This window comes from Oryx dammah, unplaced genomic scaffold, assembly GCF_014754425.2.
Source record: "Oryx dammah isolate SB20612 unplaced genomic scaffold, SCBI_Odam_1.1 HiC_scaffold_21, whole genome shotgun sequence".
Lineage (NCBI taxonomy): Eukaryota > Metazoa > Chordata > Mammalia > Artiodactyla > Bovidae > Oryx > Oryx dammah.
The window spans coordinates 33,247,966-33,266,691 of record NW_024070205.1 but is presented as its reverse complement, the minus strand read 5'-3'; the positions used below and the strand labels follow the sequence as shown (position 1 = coordinate 33,266,691).

Below are 18,726 nucleotides of genomic sequence, written 5' to 3'. Positions count from 1 at the left end.
AGTTCGGGAGGAAGATGCTGAGTTCGGGAGGAAGATGCTGAGTTCGGTACTGATCAGGGTTCTTGGCCTTTCCCGATCAATAGAAACTGATCAGAGACCAGACGGGAAATCCAGGCAAAGCTTTATTGTGGTTTTGGCTGGTTGCAGGGGAGTGAGAACAAGCAACAATTTCTCTTGCTTGTTCCCCAAGGACCGGGTGAGCTGGTTCATTTTATGGGGTGAGGGTCAGAGCAGGTCTAGGGGTTGGGCTGGAGGAGTGGCTTAGGTGGTTTGCTCACCCCTTGGTGGTGGTGTGTGCAAGGGGCGTGGGTAGTACCCTGTTTTTGCTCCTGGCGTTTTGCAAGTGGCAGTTGGGTGTTTGGTCTTTTTGTATCTTGTCTATAATTTGCCCCAACTGCACATGCATGCAGCTGTTTTTTAGTCCCTTATAGTTTCTTTGTATTTTGTTGCTGGAGGAGAGGTGTGTCCAGATGCAAGCACTGCAGCCAAGGGTCTCAGGTCCCAGGTCCAGGCCCCAGCCTTCTCACGACCATGTTCCATCTCACACCTGCTGCCTTCAGGTGGCTTCTCCCCAACATCCTCAGGGAGGTTGGGAATCTGGGGTGGAGGTGGGTGTGGCTGCTGCCCTGAGTCTGGGCTGTCAGTCTGACTTTGGTTGATGCTACTGGGCTCTTGGGGTGGAAAGTGCTGTTCCCGGGCTCCCATCTTACCTGCTGTTGTCACGTGCCCAGGGGCCTCTGGTTGGGAAATGGCCTTCCTGGGGGTACTGATATGTCTTCTGCCAGGGAATGAGCCAGTGTCTCTGGAGCTGCCATAAGTGGGTAGATCATGAGTCTTGTTGCCCAGCTGAGCAGGAAGGTCAGGACCTGACCAGGACCCACTCCGAGTTCCACTTTATTCTTGTTTCCTTTTGAATAATGGACGAAAGTGGTTTCTTTAAAATACCACTGACTCAAGCCTTGAAACCATATTTGTGAAAATGGCTTTGTCTGAAGGTGGAGGCTAATTCTGGGGAGGGGCATCCTAACATTGTCCTCCCTTTCATCTGGCCAGTGATAGAGACAGTGAAAGAAGGTACAGCATGAAACATTTGGCCTGGGTAATTTCCTAGTTACATATAAGCTACATACATAGAACATACAATGAGGAGCTGAAACTTTGCTGGAGAAAATGTGTGCTAAAACCCTAAATAGAATGTGCATGTATATTCTTCATTATTTTATGAAGTGTCTCATTACTAACACAAAGTACCATTCCTGGTGTTTTATTTATGGATCTGGGTGGATGTTAAAGTGCAGAGTGTTTGAAAACCTGCAGAAGATGTGGTACATGTATACAATGGAATATTACTCAGTCAGTAAAAGGAATGAAATTAGGTCATTTGTAGAGATGTGGATGGACCTAGAGTCTCTCATACAGAGTGCAGTAAGTCAGAAAGAAAAACAAATATTGTATATTAATGCATATATGTGGAATCTAGAAGAAAGGTTCAGATGAACCTATTTGCAAAGCAGAAATAGAGAGACCAGAGAGTGGTCCTGTGGACACAGGCTAGGGGAGGGAGGGTGGGGCAAACCGGGAGAGTGGCATTGACATGTAGAGGCCACCATGTGTAAAATACACAGCTGGTGGGGACTTGCTGTAAAGCACAGGGAGCTCAGCTCTGTGTGAGCTCTGTGATGATCTGGAGGTGTGGGATGGGGCGAGGGGAGGGAGGCTCTAGAGGGAAGGGGTACTTGTATACGTGTAGCTGGTTCACTTTGTTGTACAGCAGAGACTAACAAGACATTGTAAAGAAACTATGTCCCTCGAAAGGAAGAAAAGGAAACCCGTATAAAGACCTTGTGAAAGAGGAGGAATCATAAAGGCAGCGCTGGTCTCCAGGAGGGTCCTGGTTACGCTGGGGTGGGGGCGGGGAGGGTCTCAGAATCAGAGGCTGGCTTCCCTGCCCACTCTGAGCCACCGACGTGGTGCCACATCCTCCTCTGTGGTGGGCCTTCTTCTTGTGCTGACCCCCCGCCTTGCTGAGCTGCCCTGTGGTGTGATTTTCCCGGGAAAGCACTGTTGATTCCCCCACCCATGTGGGTTTGGTGACAACCTATGACCCATGTGCTTTGCTTCCATTCCAGGCAGCTTCACTCACCTCCTTGTCCAGCCTGGCATGTATGCACATGGTTCGCTGGGCTGTCTGGAACCCCTCGCTGGAAGCCGGCTCCGGGCGGGTGATGTTACCTCTCCAGGGTGGCATCCAGTCCAACCCTTCACACTGTCTGGTCTATAAGGTACCCCCAGCCAGCATGAGCTCCGAAGAGGTAAATGTTAGAGACCCCATAAGTGTGATTGCTTTCTACATGCTTCTAGCAAGTTCATGCGTTTTCAACAGCAGAGCTGACAACGTTTGTCGATGTTTCATGAGCAGTATTTTTTCAGGTCACAGATTTGCCCTTAAAAAAATAAGTATGATTGCTGAGTCATAATCAGAAACACACATTACCATATGCAATATAGATAGCCAGTGGCAATTTGCTGTAGGACACAGGGAGCTCAAACCTGGTGCTCTGTGACAACCTAGAGGGGTGGGATGGAATGGGAGGTGGGAGAAGGGGTTCAAGAGAGAGGGGACATATGTATACCTATAGCTGATTGTATGTATGGCAGAAAACAACACAGTATTGTAAAGCAGTTATCCTTTGATTAAAAACAAATTTAAAAAAATGACTAAAAAATGATGGCAAGATAAAGAAAAAAAATTAAAAAAGAAAAAAATATAAGTGTGACTGCTGAATTATAATCAGTTTTGTGGGCTTCCCTGGTGGCTCAGAGGTTAAAGCATCTGCCTGCAATGCTGGAGACCTGGGTTCGATCTCTGGGTTGGGAAGATCCCCTGGAGAAGGAAATGGCAATCCACTCCAGTATTCTTGTCCAGAGAATCCCATGGATAGAGGAGCCTGGTGGGCTACAGTCCACGGGTCGCAAAGAGTTGGACATGACTGAGCGACTTCACTTTCACTTTGACCTCCCTGAAGGTGGTGTTTTTTCTGGGGTCTTATTGTGCCCATGCTTATGTATCCATTTCTCAAGGTGGCCTGTGCCTCTTATTTTTACACAGAGAGCCACGAGATCCACTTCTGTGCTTTTTAAAATGCCCTATTTTTTTAAAAAAATTATTTTTTATTGAAATATAGTTTAATTACAATGTTGTATTAATTACTGCCATACAGCAAAGTGACTTGGTTACACATATATATACATTGTTTTGCACATTCTTTTCCACTATGGTTTATCACAGAATATTGAATATAGTCGGAGAAGGCAATGGCACCCCACTCCAGTACTCTTGCCTAGAAAATCCCATGGCTGGAGGAGCCTGGTAGGCTGCAGTCCATGGGGTCGCTAGGAGTCAGACACGGCTGAGCAACTTCGCTTTCACTTTTCACTTTCATGCATTGGAGAAGGAAATGGCAACCCACTCCAGTGTTCTTGCCAGGAGAATCCTAGGGAGCCTGGTGGGCTGCTGTCTATGGGGTCGCACAGGGTCGGACACGACTGAAGTGACTTAGCAACAGCAGCAGCACTGAATATAGTTCCCTGTGCTACTCAGTAGGACCTTGTTGTTTATCCATTTTGTAGGTATCAGTCGCATCTGCTAACCCTAAACTCCCGGTCCTTCCCTCCGCCCATCCCCCACCAATCACAAGTCTGTTCTCTGTTTTGTGATTCTGTTTCATAGATAAGCTCATTTGTGTCATATTTTAGATTCCACATGTAAGTGATATCATGTGGTATTAGTCTTACTCTTTCTGTCTTCCTTGACTTACTATGATAATCTCTAGTTGCAGCCATGTGGTCGCAAATGGCGTTATTTCATTCTTTTTCAGGCCTGAGTCCTGTTCCACTGTGTATATGTGCCACACCGTCTTTATCCACACCTCTATGGTTGGACATTTAGGTTGTTTCTGTGTCCGGGCTATTGTGAATAGTGCTGCTAAGAACATAGGGATACATGTATCTTTTGGAATTACAGTTTTCTCCATATGTTTGCCCAGGAGTGGAAGTGCTGGATCATATAGTAATTCTATTTTCAGCTTTCTGAGGCACCTCTGTACTGTTTTCCACAGTGGCTCCATCAGCTTTCATTCCCACCAGCAGTAGAGGAGGGTTCCCTTATAAACAAGCCCTCTTGAAATGTTTGCACATTGGAAGGTGCGTCTCGTGTGCACAAGGCTGGAGTGGGAGCTGGGCACTTGGCATCCCCCTGGCTGGTCTTTGTGGCTCATCACTTATGCTCACTCGACCTCGACTCTCTCTAGCTGTGTCCAGAGGGGAGGGACCACAGCAGAACTTATATAAATCCATTTTGAAATGAAACTTTCTCTGATCCCCACTGTAGAAAGTAAACAGAAGTGGGGCAGGGCCCGTGGAAGCGTGTTTGTGTGTGGCTGTCACCCCATGGGCTCCCCTGGCCTGTTGGCAGTCCTGCAGGGTGGGGAGCAGGGACCCCGGGACACAGATGCTGGGTGACATCCCTGCTCTGGCTGACGTCTGGGTCCTTCTGACACTAATGGGTCATGGCAGGGTTTCTGCCTGGGTGTGTGTTTTATTCTTCTGCTGACATTCCTGAGATATGCCTGTCCTGTCTCAGCAGATCAAATGGGAGCTTTCTAGGACTCAATTGGCTCATTTTTCTTGGGTAAAGGACCATACCTGTTATTTCAGTATGTCATTCTTGTGCTGACTCCAGTGACAAGCATCATATTCAGTGTTATTATTTATCATGTGGATAATGCCTTGGGGACCTGAATCAGCGAGCAGCTGATCATGCAGCTTCTCTTATTATAAGGAATGTCCCTCATTACAGGACTACCTTTTGCTGCATTCCCACATGGTCTGGTTTCAGCCCTTATTATAAACTTGCCATTAGAAATCCTGAAGCTACTGCCATATTCTCATTCTCTTTTGCTGTGTATGTACCTATGTGAATAAATCCTTATTCTGTTTACTTTTAGCCTTCTCATGTCACTACATTTCCTTTGCTTTTTAAGTGTGTAAACTATATTGGAACATAAGTGTTGTGAAGGTTGGACTATCTCAAGGTCACAAATGTATCAAATACCATCACCTTCCATGAGGAATATAAGTGATCTTCGTTTTCTGAATATTGAGCTTTAAGCCAACTTTTTCGCTCTCCTCTTTCACTTTCATCGAGAGGCTTTTTAGTTCCTCTTCACTTTCTGCCATAAGGGTGGTGTCATCTGCATATCTGAGGTTATTGATATTTCTCCCAGCAATCTTGATTCCAGCTTGTGCTTCTTCCAACCCAGCGTTTCTCATGATGTACTCTGCGTAGAAGTTAAATAAGCAGGGTGACAATATACAGCCTTGACATAATCCTTTTCCTATTTGGAACCAGTCTGTTGTTCCATGTCCAGTTCTAACTGTTGCTTCCTTACCTGCATATAGGTTTCTCAAGAGGCAGATCAGGTGATATTCCCATCTCTTGAAGAATTTTCCACAGTTTATTGTGATCCACACAGTCAAAGGCTTTGGCATAGTCAAGAAAGCAGAAATAGATGTTTTTCTGGAACTCTCCTCTTGCTTTTTCCATGATCCAGCAGATGTTGGCAATTTAATCTCTGGTTCCTCTGCCTTTTCTAAAACCAGCTTGGACATCTGGAAGTTCATGGTTCACATATTGCTGAAGCCTGGCGTGGAGAATTTTGAGTATTACTTTACTAGCATGTGAGATGAGTGCAGTGTGTGCGGTAATTTGAGCATTCTTTGGCATTGCCTTTCTTTGGGATTGGAATGAAAACTGACCTTTTCCAGTCCTGTGGTCACTGCTGAGTTTTCCAAATTTGCTGGCATATTGAGTGCAGCACTTTCACAGCACCATCTTTCAGGATTTTAAATAGCTCAGCTGGAATTCCATCACCTCCACTAGCTTTGTTCGTAGTGCTGCTTTCTAAGGCCCACTTGACTTCACATTCCAGGATGTCTGGCTCTAGGTGAGTGATCACACCATCGTGATTATCTGGGCTGTGAAATCTTTTTTGTACAGTTCTTCCGTGTATTCTTGCCACCTCTTCTTAATGTCTTCTGCTTCTGTTAGGTCCACACCATTTCTGTCCTTTATCGAGCCCATCTTTGCATGAAATGTTCCCTTGGTATCTCTAATTTTCTTGAAGAGATCTCTAGTCTTTCCCATTCTGTTGTTTTCCTCTATTTCTTTGCATTGATCGCTGAAGAAGGCTTTCTTATCACTTCTTGCTATTGTTTGGAACTCTTCATTCAGATGTTTATATTTTCCCTTTTCCCCTTTGCTTTTTGCTCCTCTTCTTTTCACAGCTATTTGTAAGCCCTCCCAAGACAGCCATTTTGCTTTTTTGCATTTCTTTTCCATGGGGATGGTCTTGATTCCTGTCTCCTGTACAATGTCACGAACCTCAGTCCATAGTTCATTAGGCACTCTGTCTATCAGATCTAGTCCCTTAAATCTATTTCTCACTTCCACTGTATAATCATAAGGGATTTGATTTAGGTCATACCTGAATGGTCTAGTGGTTTTCCCTACTTTCTTCAATTTAAGTCTGAATTTGGCCATAAGGAGTTCATGATCAGAGCCGCAGTCATCTCTCGGTCTTGTTTTTGTTGACTGTATAGAGCTTCTCCATCTTTGGCTGCAAAGAATATAATCAATCTGATTTTGGTGTTGACTATCTGGTGATGTCCATGTGTAGAGAGCCCAGATGTTCATAGACTTGGCTGAATGTGTTCTTCTGCGGGCAGAATTGCCCCCAGTTGAGGACCACTACTGTAAACAGATATTATTAACTAAACTAATAAACTGCCACTGATCACAAATTCTGTTCATTCTCCTGCTTTCTAAAGGCGCTGTTTTGCGTCTTCCTGTTTCTCGTCTCCTGTAGCAGTGCATTACCACATCAGAAGGGTGGACTCCTAGGTAAGCCTGATCTCTGCCTGGGCACCAGTCAATTCTTTATCTTATTCATTCACTCAGTGAATTTTTACTGAGCACCTATATCTACTCTAGGAAAACTCTCTAATCCTGTGGAATTTACAGTTGAGCAGGACTGACAGATATTAATTTAAAAAAAGATACATATTATAAACATCCCATAATTTTTTTACTAAGTAAATTTTGGGGTTTATGTTATTAAGATTATTTCAGTGTTATTTACTGTGAAGGTAAATAGTATATTATGTTTATGTTTTCCATCTTAAACAGCTCCTGTATTCTTCCCTCAAGCAAATAGTTGTGTTTTAAAAAGTTAATATCTCCAGAGGTAGCCAGTTTAAACTCTTAGCTGTGGCATATGGCATTTACCTTGTTTTCTACATGATATGTTTCTACTGCTATTTCTTAGTTTGTCAATTTTAGAAATTGTATAGTGACTTATAATAATGATAGATGAGAACATAAGCTCTTTTATACCCTCTTGCACTGAAAAAGCAACCACACTCTGCCGTCTCCCCACTTCCTTGCACTGCTTGACCTTGCATTCAGGTACCGTTGCCAGACGCTTGCAGCCCAGTAGGGTCTTACCAGAGGATTGGAAGGGGAACCCTTGAGAATTGAAAAGAACTAGTGGGATCTGGAGTCCCTTGGACTGCAAAGAGATCAAACCAGTCAATCCCAAAGGAAATCAACTTGAACGTTCATTGGAAGGACTGATGCTGAAGCTGAAGCTCTAATACTTTGGCCACCTGATGTGAAGAGCCAACGCATTGGAGAAGACCCTGATGCTGGGAAAGATTGAGGGCAAAAGGAGAAGGGAGTGGCATAGGATGAGATGGTTAGATAGCACCGCCAACTCAATGGACAGGAATTTGAGCAGACTCTGGGAGATAGTGAAAGACGGGGAAGGCTGGTGTGCTGCAGTCCATGGGGTTGCAAAGAGTTGAACATGACTTAGTGACTGAACAACAGCAACAACAAGGGGGACCTGGAGAGGGAGGATCTTGGAAAGTCCCCTGTAAAGTTGTTTAAGAAATGCTAAGTTAACCCCCAGCTTCATGTGCCTGAATCTGACCCTGCCTGAATCTGACCCTAACAACGTATGGCAGACTTTGAGAACTGGACTGTGGACAGAGCTGCCCCAGCATGTGTCATGGCTAGGAGAGGACTGAGGAGCCCTGCCCAGGCTTTGAGAATGTAACTGATGTTGAAACCACCAACCACAGGAGGCTGCTTGGAAACTGGGGCTTGAACCCAGCTGGGTTGATTTCTGACCCAGCAAAAATATCAACATTCTCCATAAACTTTAAAAGAGGTTCTTATCATGTGATATTTAAAAGAGAATCTTATAAAGTGATATTCAGAATGTCCATGATACAGTGTATACTTAATTGACAAACAAAGGACCAGGAAAACCTCAACTTGCAGGTGAAAGACATTCAACAAGCAGTGATACTGAGATGACACAAATGTTGGAATTATCAGACAAAGCCTTTAAAACAGGCATTATAAAAATAATCCAATAAATAAGAGCAAACACTTTTGAAGCAAAGGGAAAGATAAAGATAAAAAGTCTCAGCAAAGAGGTAGATAAAGAAGAAGCAAATGGAAAGTTTAGAACTGAAAAGTAAAATTGCCAAAATAAAGTACTCACTAGGTGAACTCAATAGCAGAATGAGTATGACAGAAGGATCAATGAATTTGAAGATGAATCAGTGGAATTTATTCAACTTGAACCACAGAATGTTGATTGGAGGAGAGTGGACGAAGCCTCAGGGACCTGTGGGGCAGGACCACAAAGGCTAACACCCATGTCATCAGAGTCCCAGTAGGAGGGAAAGAGTGCAGTGCAGAAAAAAATGTCTGAAGAAATGATGGCTGAAAACTCAGATTCGGCAAAAGACTTAAGCTTACAGATCAAAGAGGTCCAAAACCCAGAGATAAATGCAAAGAAATCCACACTCGGACACATCACAATCAAGCTGCTGAAAAAGACAAAGTCTTGAAGACAGCAGCAGACAAATGATGCATTACTTATAGAGAAACAATAGTTTGAATATTGTGGGTTCCTTGCAGGAACCATGGAGGCAGAAGGAAATGGAACAACATGTTAAATACACTAACAGAAAGACCCCAGAACTCAGGATTCTAGTCCAGCAACCGTCCTGCAGGAATGAAGGTGAAATAAAGACATCCTCAGATGAACTAAAACTGAGAGAATTCATTGGCAGGTAGAGATGCTCTAAGAGAATTGCTAAAGGAATTTCTTCAGAGAGAAGAGAAATTATACCAGATGGAAACTTGGTACATCAGGAATGAAGAAAGAGCAACAAAAATGATGGATAGAATACACTATTCTCCTTCTTTTGAGTTCTTTAAAATGGGTTTGATGGCCGAAGCAAAAATCATAACCGTGCCTATTAGGGTTTTTAAGGTATGTAGGTATAATAGGTAAGATAGCTATAAAATAAAGGGGACTATAAAGAGACCTGTAGGGTGATAAGGTTTCTACATTCCACTTGAAGTAATAAAATATAGATTTTTGAGTAGATTGTGAAAAAGTTATTTACATTGTAAACCCTAGAGCAGTCACTAAAAATAAGCTGCCAAGAGATAGTAAGATAGATGGAATATTATCTATCAGTAGATAGATAAAATGGAATAATTCAAAATAAGGCAGGAAAGGGAAACAGGAATGAGAAACAGAAGGAACAAATCATAATAAAATGACGGTCCTGAACCCAGACCTACCAATAGTTACATGAAGTGTAAATAGTCTGAACACACCAACTTCAAGACAGAAATTTTCAGGTGACATGAAAATCTCAAGGTCCAACTATGTGCTGTCTGTCAAGAACTCACTTCAAAAGCAAAAGGATGGAAAAATACTGTGTGCAAACATGAATCAAAAGAAAACTTGAGTAGCTATATTAATACCAGGCAAAGTAGACTTCAGAGCAAAGGAAATTTCTAGGAATTAAGGGGGATGTCACCTGTGATAAAAGAGTCAATTCACCACAAAGACATATAAACCCAAAAATGTATGTATCTAACACAGAGGTTCAAAATGCAAAGAGCTAATAGAATGGAAAGAAGAAATAGACATATTCACAGTTGCATTTGGAGATTTTAGCACTCCTCTTAGATTAAACTATAAGCACACTGATAGAAAATCACCAGTATATAGAACTGAGCAATATTATGAAGCATTTGGATCTAAATGACCTTCATAGAACAGTCCACCCAACAATGGCAGGATATATTCTCTTCATATTCTCTTCAAGTGCACATGGAACATTTACCAAGAAAGACCATAGCCTGGATCAGAAAACAAATTTTAGGAATTTTAAAAGAATTTAAATTACATGAGGTATTTTCTCTGGTCACAATGGAATTAAACTAGAAGCCAATAACAAAGATAGCATAAACAATTATAAACACTTAAATTTCTAAATAATCCATAAGTTAGAGAGGAAGCCTTAAGAAAATATAAAAGATACTTTGAACAAAAGTGAAAATACGACATATCAAAATTTGTAGGTTGCAGCTCAAGTGTATTTACAGTGAATTTATAGCATTAAGTGCTTATATAAGAACAGAAAAAGGTCTCAAATCAATAATCTGATCATCCACTTTTAGAAACTAGAAAAAGAAGCAGAAAATAAACCTAAGGCAAGTAAAAGAAAAATCAATAATAAATATAAGTGCAGAAACCAATATAACTGAAAACAGAAAAACAATAGAGGAAAAACTAGAGAAAGCCGGTAAAGTAAAAAACTGACTCTTTGACAAGCCTCTAACAAGAAAAGAGAGAACACAAATGACTAATAATAGGCCCGGAAGAAAGGATAACCACCACAGACCACACAGGTATGGGAAGGATGTTAGGGGAAATACTATAAATTTGAAAATTTAGATGAAATGAACCAGTTTGTCTTAAACAACAAACCATCCAAACTTACCCAAGATGAAGTATATAACTTGAATAGTCCTATAACTTTATAGATAATGAAGTCATCATTAAATTTTTTTGATAAATATCCAGGCCTGTGCACTATAATATATAATATAGAGGTCTTCCTTGGTGGCTCAGATGGTAAAAAATCTACCTGAAACGTGAGAGACCTGGGTTCAATCCCTGGGTTGTGAAGATCTGGAAAAGGGAATGGCAACCAGCTCCAGTATTCTTGCTTGGAGAATTCCATGGACAGAGGGTCGAAAAGAGTTGGACACTACTGAGTGGCTTTCACTTTCATTCACTATAAATTGTACTAAACATTTAAAGGAAAAACAATACCAATTGTATAGAGTCTCTTCTTGAAAATAAGATAGGTGGGAACAATTCCAAATTTATGTAACAAGGCCTTCATTATCCTGATATCAAAACCAGAAAAAGACAGTATACGAAAAGAAAATCATGGATGTGTATTCCTCATGACCTCAGATGCAAAATGCTCAACAAAATATTAGTAAATTGAATCCAACAGTATGAGTGAGTGAAGTCGCTCAGTCGTGTCCGACTCTTTGCCACCCCATGGACTGTAGCCTACCAGGCTCCTCCATCCATGGGATTTTCCAGGCAAGAGTACTGGAGTGGGTTGCCATTTCTTTCTCCAGGAGATCTTCCCGACCCAGGGACTGAACCCAGGTCTCCCACATTGTAGGCAGACGCTTTACCATCTGAGCCACCAGGGAAGCCCATCCAACAGTATAGAAGAAGAATACACCATGACCAGTAATACAGCCTGGCTTATCCCAGGGATGCAAGGCTATTTCTATTGGAAAATGTAATCCACTCTAACAGCCTAAAGAAGGAAAACCGTGTGAATAATAACAACTGATGCAGGCAAAGCATTTGACAAAATTCAACATCCATTTATGACAAAAACTGAGCAAATAGAAACAAAGAGGAACTTCCTCAGCTTGATCAAGAGTATCTACAAAAATTCTTTAGCTAGCATCATGCTTAATGGTGAAAAATTGAATGCTTTCTCTCTTACTTAGGTCAGGAACAAGTGAAGAATGCCCACTCATAGTATTCAGCATCTTATTTGACATTGCGTGGGAAGTTCTAGCTGGTAAAATAGAGGGATAAAACAAACAAACAAACAAAAAAAACCCATAGAGATTGGAAAGGAAGGAACAAAACTCTTATGTGCAAACAGTATGATTTTCTGTGTAGGAAATCTTGAAGAATTTATCAAAAACTCCCAGAATAAACAGTAAGTTTAGGGAGATTGTAGTATACAGCAGGAGGTCAAATGGAAAATCAGTCACATTTCTTTATACTAACAAAATATATACAATTTGGAAGCAAAACCTAAAAAGCAGTATTATTTACAAAGCACCCCCACCTCAATGAAATAAATCTGGCAAAATATGTACAGGATTTGTGTGTCGAAAATGATGAAACATTCCTTTTGCTGCATGTCATTATTCTCATTGATTACTCTTAGGTGAATCAAAGAAGACCTAAATATAATGGAGGGTCTTCTTAATGGATTGGAAGACTCACATGATAAAGATACAAATTCTTCCCAAATTGATCTATAGCTCTAATAAAATTTCAGTCAAAATCCTTACATGATCTTTTAATAGAGACAAGCTGATTCTATTAATTTTTGGCTGCACTGAGTCTTTGTTGCTGCACGAGGGCCTTCTCTAGTTGCGGTGAGCAGGGGCTACTTTTTAGCTTCAGGGTGTGGGCTCAGCAATTGTGATGCGTGGACTTAGTTGCCCATTGGCACGTGGGATCTTCCTGGACCAAGGATGATCGAACCCATGTCCTCCGCATCGGCAGGTGGATTCTTAACCACTAGACCACCAGGTAAGTCCCTGATTCACAACTTTATATAGAAAAGCAAAGGAATTAAAAGGGTGAAAACAATTTTGAAAAGAACAGTTAAGTTGGAGGATTCATGCTACACAATTTTAACACTTTCATTAAAGCTATGATAATCAAGATAAAGTGCTGTTGGTAAAAGCATTGGCACATAGACTAATTGAACGGAATACAGAGTTCAGAAGTAAGTCACAGATTAGCAGTTTCCTGTAAAGTGTAGTGTACATGCACCATATGACCCAGCAATCCTACTCTCAGAGAAATGAAAACTTATGTCCATGCAGAAACATGTTCACCAGTGTTCCCGGCGGCTCTATTTATAACCACTCAAGCTGGAAACAGCCCATATGTTCTAAGTGGGTGAATGGATAAGTACGCTGAGGCACATGGTACGATAGAAGACTGCTTGGTAATGAAAAAGAACGGCTGTGCGTACACACTGCTGCACAGATGAGTCTCATCCTCCTACCAGGGAGTGAAAGAAGCCAGTCTCAATGGTTCTGTAGCATGAGACCCCATTTGTAGGACCGAAGACAGGGGTGGAGGGCAGTTTGGTGATTGTTGGATGTGGGTATGCGCAGGATGGCCGAGCGTTTTAGGTGGTGGGGCTGCTCTGGATCTGGTGCTGGTGGTGGTTACATGTGTTTAAACTCAAAATAGGAAAAGTCAGCATAACATAGGTTAAGTAAAAATGCTTTCAAACTGGAGCAATGTTGTTGGTTTCCGCTTGGCTGAGCGTAATCCACACGGATTGTTTTAGGACTGGGCGAGTGTTCCTGGTTGGATTCTTCTGACCACACAGTGCTGATGGAGGGAGCATAGCCATCACTTCTCTCGTTGTGGCCCATCACAGGTGAAGCAGGTGGAGTCAGGGACGGTCCAGTTCCAGTACTCGCTGAGCCCTGAAGAACACCCAGACACACCCACAGGGAATGCAAGCGGCCCCAAGGCAGAGCGGCGGTCTTTTAGGAAGCCACCCGCGTCCCCCTCAAGTAAGTGTGTGCTGAGAGCTGAGTCTTCAAGCTCATGGCACAGCTCCATGTGTGCCCAGGTAAATGACATTTATCAGATACTTGCTGTAAATTGCTTTAACTGGAATCAGTTGACTGAGTTTTTGCTGACTACAGAGGTATAGAATTGGACAGTGATAAAGCCTGGCCCAACACTTGGTGCTTTAGCCATGAGTTAGCTCCCTGACTGAAGGCTTTGAACGGTCTGTTGGTGACACTTAAAGGGGCATCTCTCGTGGGTGTCCTGCAGACACAGGGCTCAAGAATCAAAGGCTGGCTGACAGCCACGGACTGCCAGCTTTATGGTTGTCGTTCAGTTGCTAAGTCATATCAGTTGCTAAGACTGTATGAAACTCCATGGACTATAGCACGCCAGACTCCTCTGTCCTTCACTGTCTTCCAGAGTTTGCTCAAATTCATGTCCATTGAGTTGGTGAGGCTATCTAACCATCTCATCCTCTGCCATCTCCTTCTCCTCCTGCCTTCAGTCTTTCCCAGGATCAGGGTATTTTCCAGTGAGTCAGCTCTTTACATCAGGTGGCCAAAGGATTGGAGCTTCAGCTTTAACATCAGTCCTTCCAATGAATATTCAGGGCTGATTTCCTTTAGGATTGACTGGTTTGATCTCCTTGCATTCCAAGGGACTCTCAAGGGTCTTCTCCAGCACCACAGTTTGAAAGCATCAATTCTTTGGTGCTCAGCCTTCTTTGTGGTCCAGCTGTCACATCTGTATATGACTGTTGGAAAAACCATAGCTTTGACTAGATGGACCTTTGTCGGCAAAGTGATGTCTGCTTTTTAATATGCTGTCTAGGCTTCTCTGATGGCTCAGATGGTAAAGAATCTGCCTGCAATGTGGGAGACCCGGGTTCAATCCCTAGGTTGGGAAGATCCCCCTAGAGAAGGGAATGGCTACCCACTCCAGTATTCTTGCCTGGAGAATTCCATGGACAGAGAAGCTGGCAGGCTATAGTCCACAGGGTCGAAAAGAGTTGGACATGACTGAGCAACTAACAGTTTCCCTTTCACTAGGTTTGTCATAGCTTTTCTGCCAGCTTTATGTTGCACTGTAAATGTAGCCTTGAGTTTGCTGTTTTTATTTTTTATTTTTTTTTAGAGTTTGTTGTTTTTAAAAAGTGATTTTTATTTCCTTGGTGTGCAGTCTGGGAGTGGGAAGGCCATAACTTCAGGGTGTGGCTTTAAAAAAGGGATGGAGGGCTATTGATGAAGTAATGCTCTTCCATGGATGGCAACATCCCCGTCCCCATGTGTGTGACTGCTGCTGTCAGCTTCATGTTGGCTGTGCCAGCTCCTTCTGCTGAGGCTGGTACCTTGTGTTCAGGGCCTCTTAGTTTATCCCCAGGGACAGGAAGCCAGCGTCCTGGTGGGGAATCCCACCTGTGGTGAGAAGAGAGGGAGGTTAGCAGGAGGGTTGAAAGAGCACCGAGCTCTTGACTTCTAAGGATCTCACTGGCTGAAGGAACATTCTCAATCATGGGCAGTTAGGCTGTTAGAAAGTCAGAAAGATAGGGGATGAGCAAATATGGAAGCCCTAGAGGGGAGCTGAGTGTCCATCCATCCTCCATCCAGATGGCTTTCCTCTGATGGATGCTGCTGGGTATCTAGGGAGGGCTGGCCAGTGTCTCTCAGGCAGCGGGTCCTGGATGCTGTGCAAAGGCGCCAGTGAGTCTGTTGTTTGGGAGTGACTTTTCATCAGTTGAGATTCTGGTTTTTGGAAACTGGTCTCATTGACTTTAACATCACAGTTGGTGGCAGCAGTTCCCTTTGTGTCTCTGTCCTGGGACTCGATGTGTTGGCCTTCATCTTCATGGTCCTCCAGGATTTTCTGAGATGTTTAAAAATATTCAGATACAAAAACTTGATAGTTTATTGCTTCGGGACAAACTGTATTATTAAGCATTTTCCTTTTTCCTCAAAAAGGCAGTGCATTTGTTGTTTTTAATTGTTTTATTCTTTCCAGTTTTTTGTGCTTATCAGAATGTTCTCAGGTATAATTACATCTTATGTAAGTGATGGGCTTCCCAGGTGACTCAGTGGTAAAGAATCTGCCTGCAATGCCAGAAACCTGGATTCGATCCTTGGGTTAGGAAGATCCCCTGGAGAAGGGAATGACAACCCACTCCAGTATTCTTGCCTGGAGAATCCTATGGACAGAGGAGCCTGGTGGGCTATAGTCCGTGGAGTTGCAAAGAGTCAGACATGACTGAGCGACTAACACACACACACACACACACACACACACACACACACATGGTTCTGAAATGTACAGCACTGCTTGTACTTGAGAAGTTGCCAGAATATCTGCCAGAATCCCCTGGAATGGTGGGTGGCAGGCATGTGTTTTCCACCAGAGTTAGTTTAGAATGAATTTACAATTTTATTGGATAAAGTTAAATGCATTGAAAGTATAGAATACATAATTAAAAAATACCCAAAGGTCAAACTCATTCCCTTCTTTAACTCTAGTATCTTCCTTTCTTTGACATATTCACAATACGTTTTAAAAATAAAACAAATGCTAACCTCTAAGAAATGTTAGCATGAAAGAAAGATAGTATCCTAAATTATAAGATATGTGCATTTTCTGATTTGATATAAACATGATTATTCTGGTTTTTACTTAAGCGATTCAAAAGGATAATGCGTGCTGTGCATGCTAAGTCGCTTCAGTTGTGTCCAACTTTTTGTGACCCTATGGACTGTAGTCTACCAGGTTCCTCTGTCCATGGGATTCTCCAGGCAAGAATACTGGAGTGGGTTTCCATGCCCTCCTCCAGGGGATCTTCCTGACCCAGGGATCAAACACAAATCTGTTACATCTCCTGTTTTGGCAGGAAGGTTCTTTACCACTAGCACTACTTGGGAAGCCCAAAAGGACAGTAGTGAAATGTAATAAACGCAGTTCAAAATAATAAATATAGTTTACTTTGGTCCTTAGAAATACCTGAAGAGATCATTTTCTTAGAGAAGAAACCTCTACAACTATCTTTAATGGAAAAATAATAAGTACTTTTCCTGGGAAGGAATTTCCACATGTTGAACTTTGGTGTAGTTATGACACTTGAAACAGACAGCTTGTGTGAAGGCCTTCTAATTGAATTAACTGTCAGCCAGGACAGGATGACCCTGTTGGCTCTCCAGCCTGACTGGCTGTCGGCATGGCCTGTGGGCTCTGTGTTGGCTTTCCCAGCTGCCCTGTCTGTTTTCATGCGGGGCTTGGAGGAGATTTATTTATTATTATTTTAAATATTTATTTTTATTTATTTATTTGGCAACACTGGGTCTTAGTTGCAGCATGCGGGATCTAGTTCCTTGACCAGGGATCGAACCTGGGCCCCTTGCCTTGGGAGCGTGGACTTCCAGAGAAGTCCCTTGGAGGAGATATAAAGCCTAGTGTGCTGCTACCTTTGTTTCCCAAAATGGCCCTTTAACGAATTTTGGGGATGTTCATGGAACTTCTTGGATCTCTGTTCTTTTTTTTTAAATCAAAGTTGGGACAATTTTGATCATTCCTTCTTTGATTATTTTCTCTGGCTTCCTCTCTCTTCTCCCTTGAGCCTTTATCAGGTGGCAAAGCTGTGGGGAGTCCCACCCTGCTGAGCTTCTGCTCAGCTTTACTTGTGGTCTTTTCTCTCTGTGCTCCAATCCTAGATACTTTGTATTGCTGCATCTCCAGGTTCACTGTCTTTTCTTCTGCAGCATCTGATCAGCCATGAATCCCACCAGTGCATTTTCCTCATAGATAATTGTCGTTTTCATCTCCAGAAGTGAAATATAGGTATAACTACTGACAAACTTATGCTTTTTTGTTCCTCTCCTAAGGTGGCAGAGGTAGATGAACTTAGACCTGTACAACAACTAAAATTAAAATTTCAGTATTTTATCGTGTTTGAAATGACCCATATAGTAATGCTCATTTTAACTAGGTTTAGTTTCAAGGTACCAGAATCTGGAGATAACATTACAAAGTTTGTCACTACTTTAATATCCTTGTTTGCCAATTCTAAAATCTTAGTCAGTTGTGCGTTAGTTTTGATTGATTGATTTTTGTCCTGATTTGGGTTGTATCTTCCAGCTTCTCTATGGTCAATAACTTTTGATTGGATTCCAGATATTGTGAGTTTTCTCCTTTTGGTTGCTAAATATTTTTATAGTTGACAAATATATATATATATATTTGCCACACCCCATGGCATGTGGGCTCTTAGTTCCCTCTGCAGTAGAAACTTGGAGTCTTAACCACTGGACATGCTGGGAAGTCCAGGTAGCTAGTAAACACTTCTGAACTTTGGAAATTATTTGGTCATTTAGGGTTGTCATTTAGGCCTTTAAGAGTTGTGAGATGGGACCCCATAAGCATTTAGTCTAGGGCTAATTACTCCTCACTAAGGGAGAAGACCTCCTTCAGTACTTTGCCTGATGTCCTTGAATTATGAAGTTCACCAGTCTGTGAGAATGGCCTCTTTCTGGGCCCATGTGAGCACAGGGTACTGGTCCCTCTAATTTTGGGGGTGATTCTTTCCCCATCCTTGGGTAGTTTCGCAGTCTGTGACCTGCTGACTCCTAGAGGGACCCTCTGTAAGTGGCGGGAGCTCCCTCTCTGCGCCCCTCTCCTGTCTGTGCTCAGCCCTGCAAGTTCCAGTTTCTTTGGTCTCCTTGAACTCTTAGCCCGGCCTTCCAATCAGGGTCCACTGTGCTCTGCGTTCCCCTTTCCTGCACTGCAATCTGCAAAATCACTCAACATGTTTATTTTGGGACCATCGGAGGGCTTACTTCTTTGTTTTCAGTTCCTTAGGACCATTTCTTGCCTGAATTCCAATGTCATTAAAACTGTTTGTTGTCTTGTGTATTTTGTTAGTTAAATAATTTTTGTTTCA

General features: G+C 42.5%; 1 protein-coding gene across 1 annotated transcript in view; it reads left to right on the top strand.

Annotated features, from left to right (window-relative positions):
- NPHP4 (nephrocystin 4) overlaps positions 1 to 18,726 on the top strand; it is a 143,974-nt gene that overhangs the window by 54,848 nt on the left and 70,400 nt on the right. Inside the window, exons 11-12 of the mRNA XM_040263281.1 lie at positions 2,130 to 2,312; positions 13,672 to 13,810. Of these exons, the coding sequence (XP_040119215.1) occupies positions 2,130 to 2,312; positions 13,672 to 13,810 (322 nt within the window). The remainder of the gene's footprint in view (positions 1 to 2,129; positions 2,313 to 13,671; positions 13,811 to 18,726) is intronic.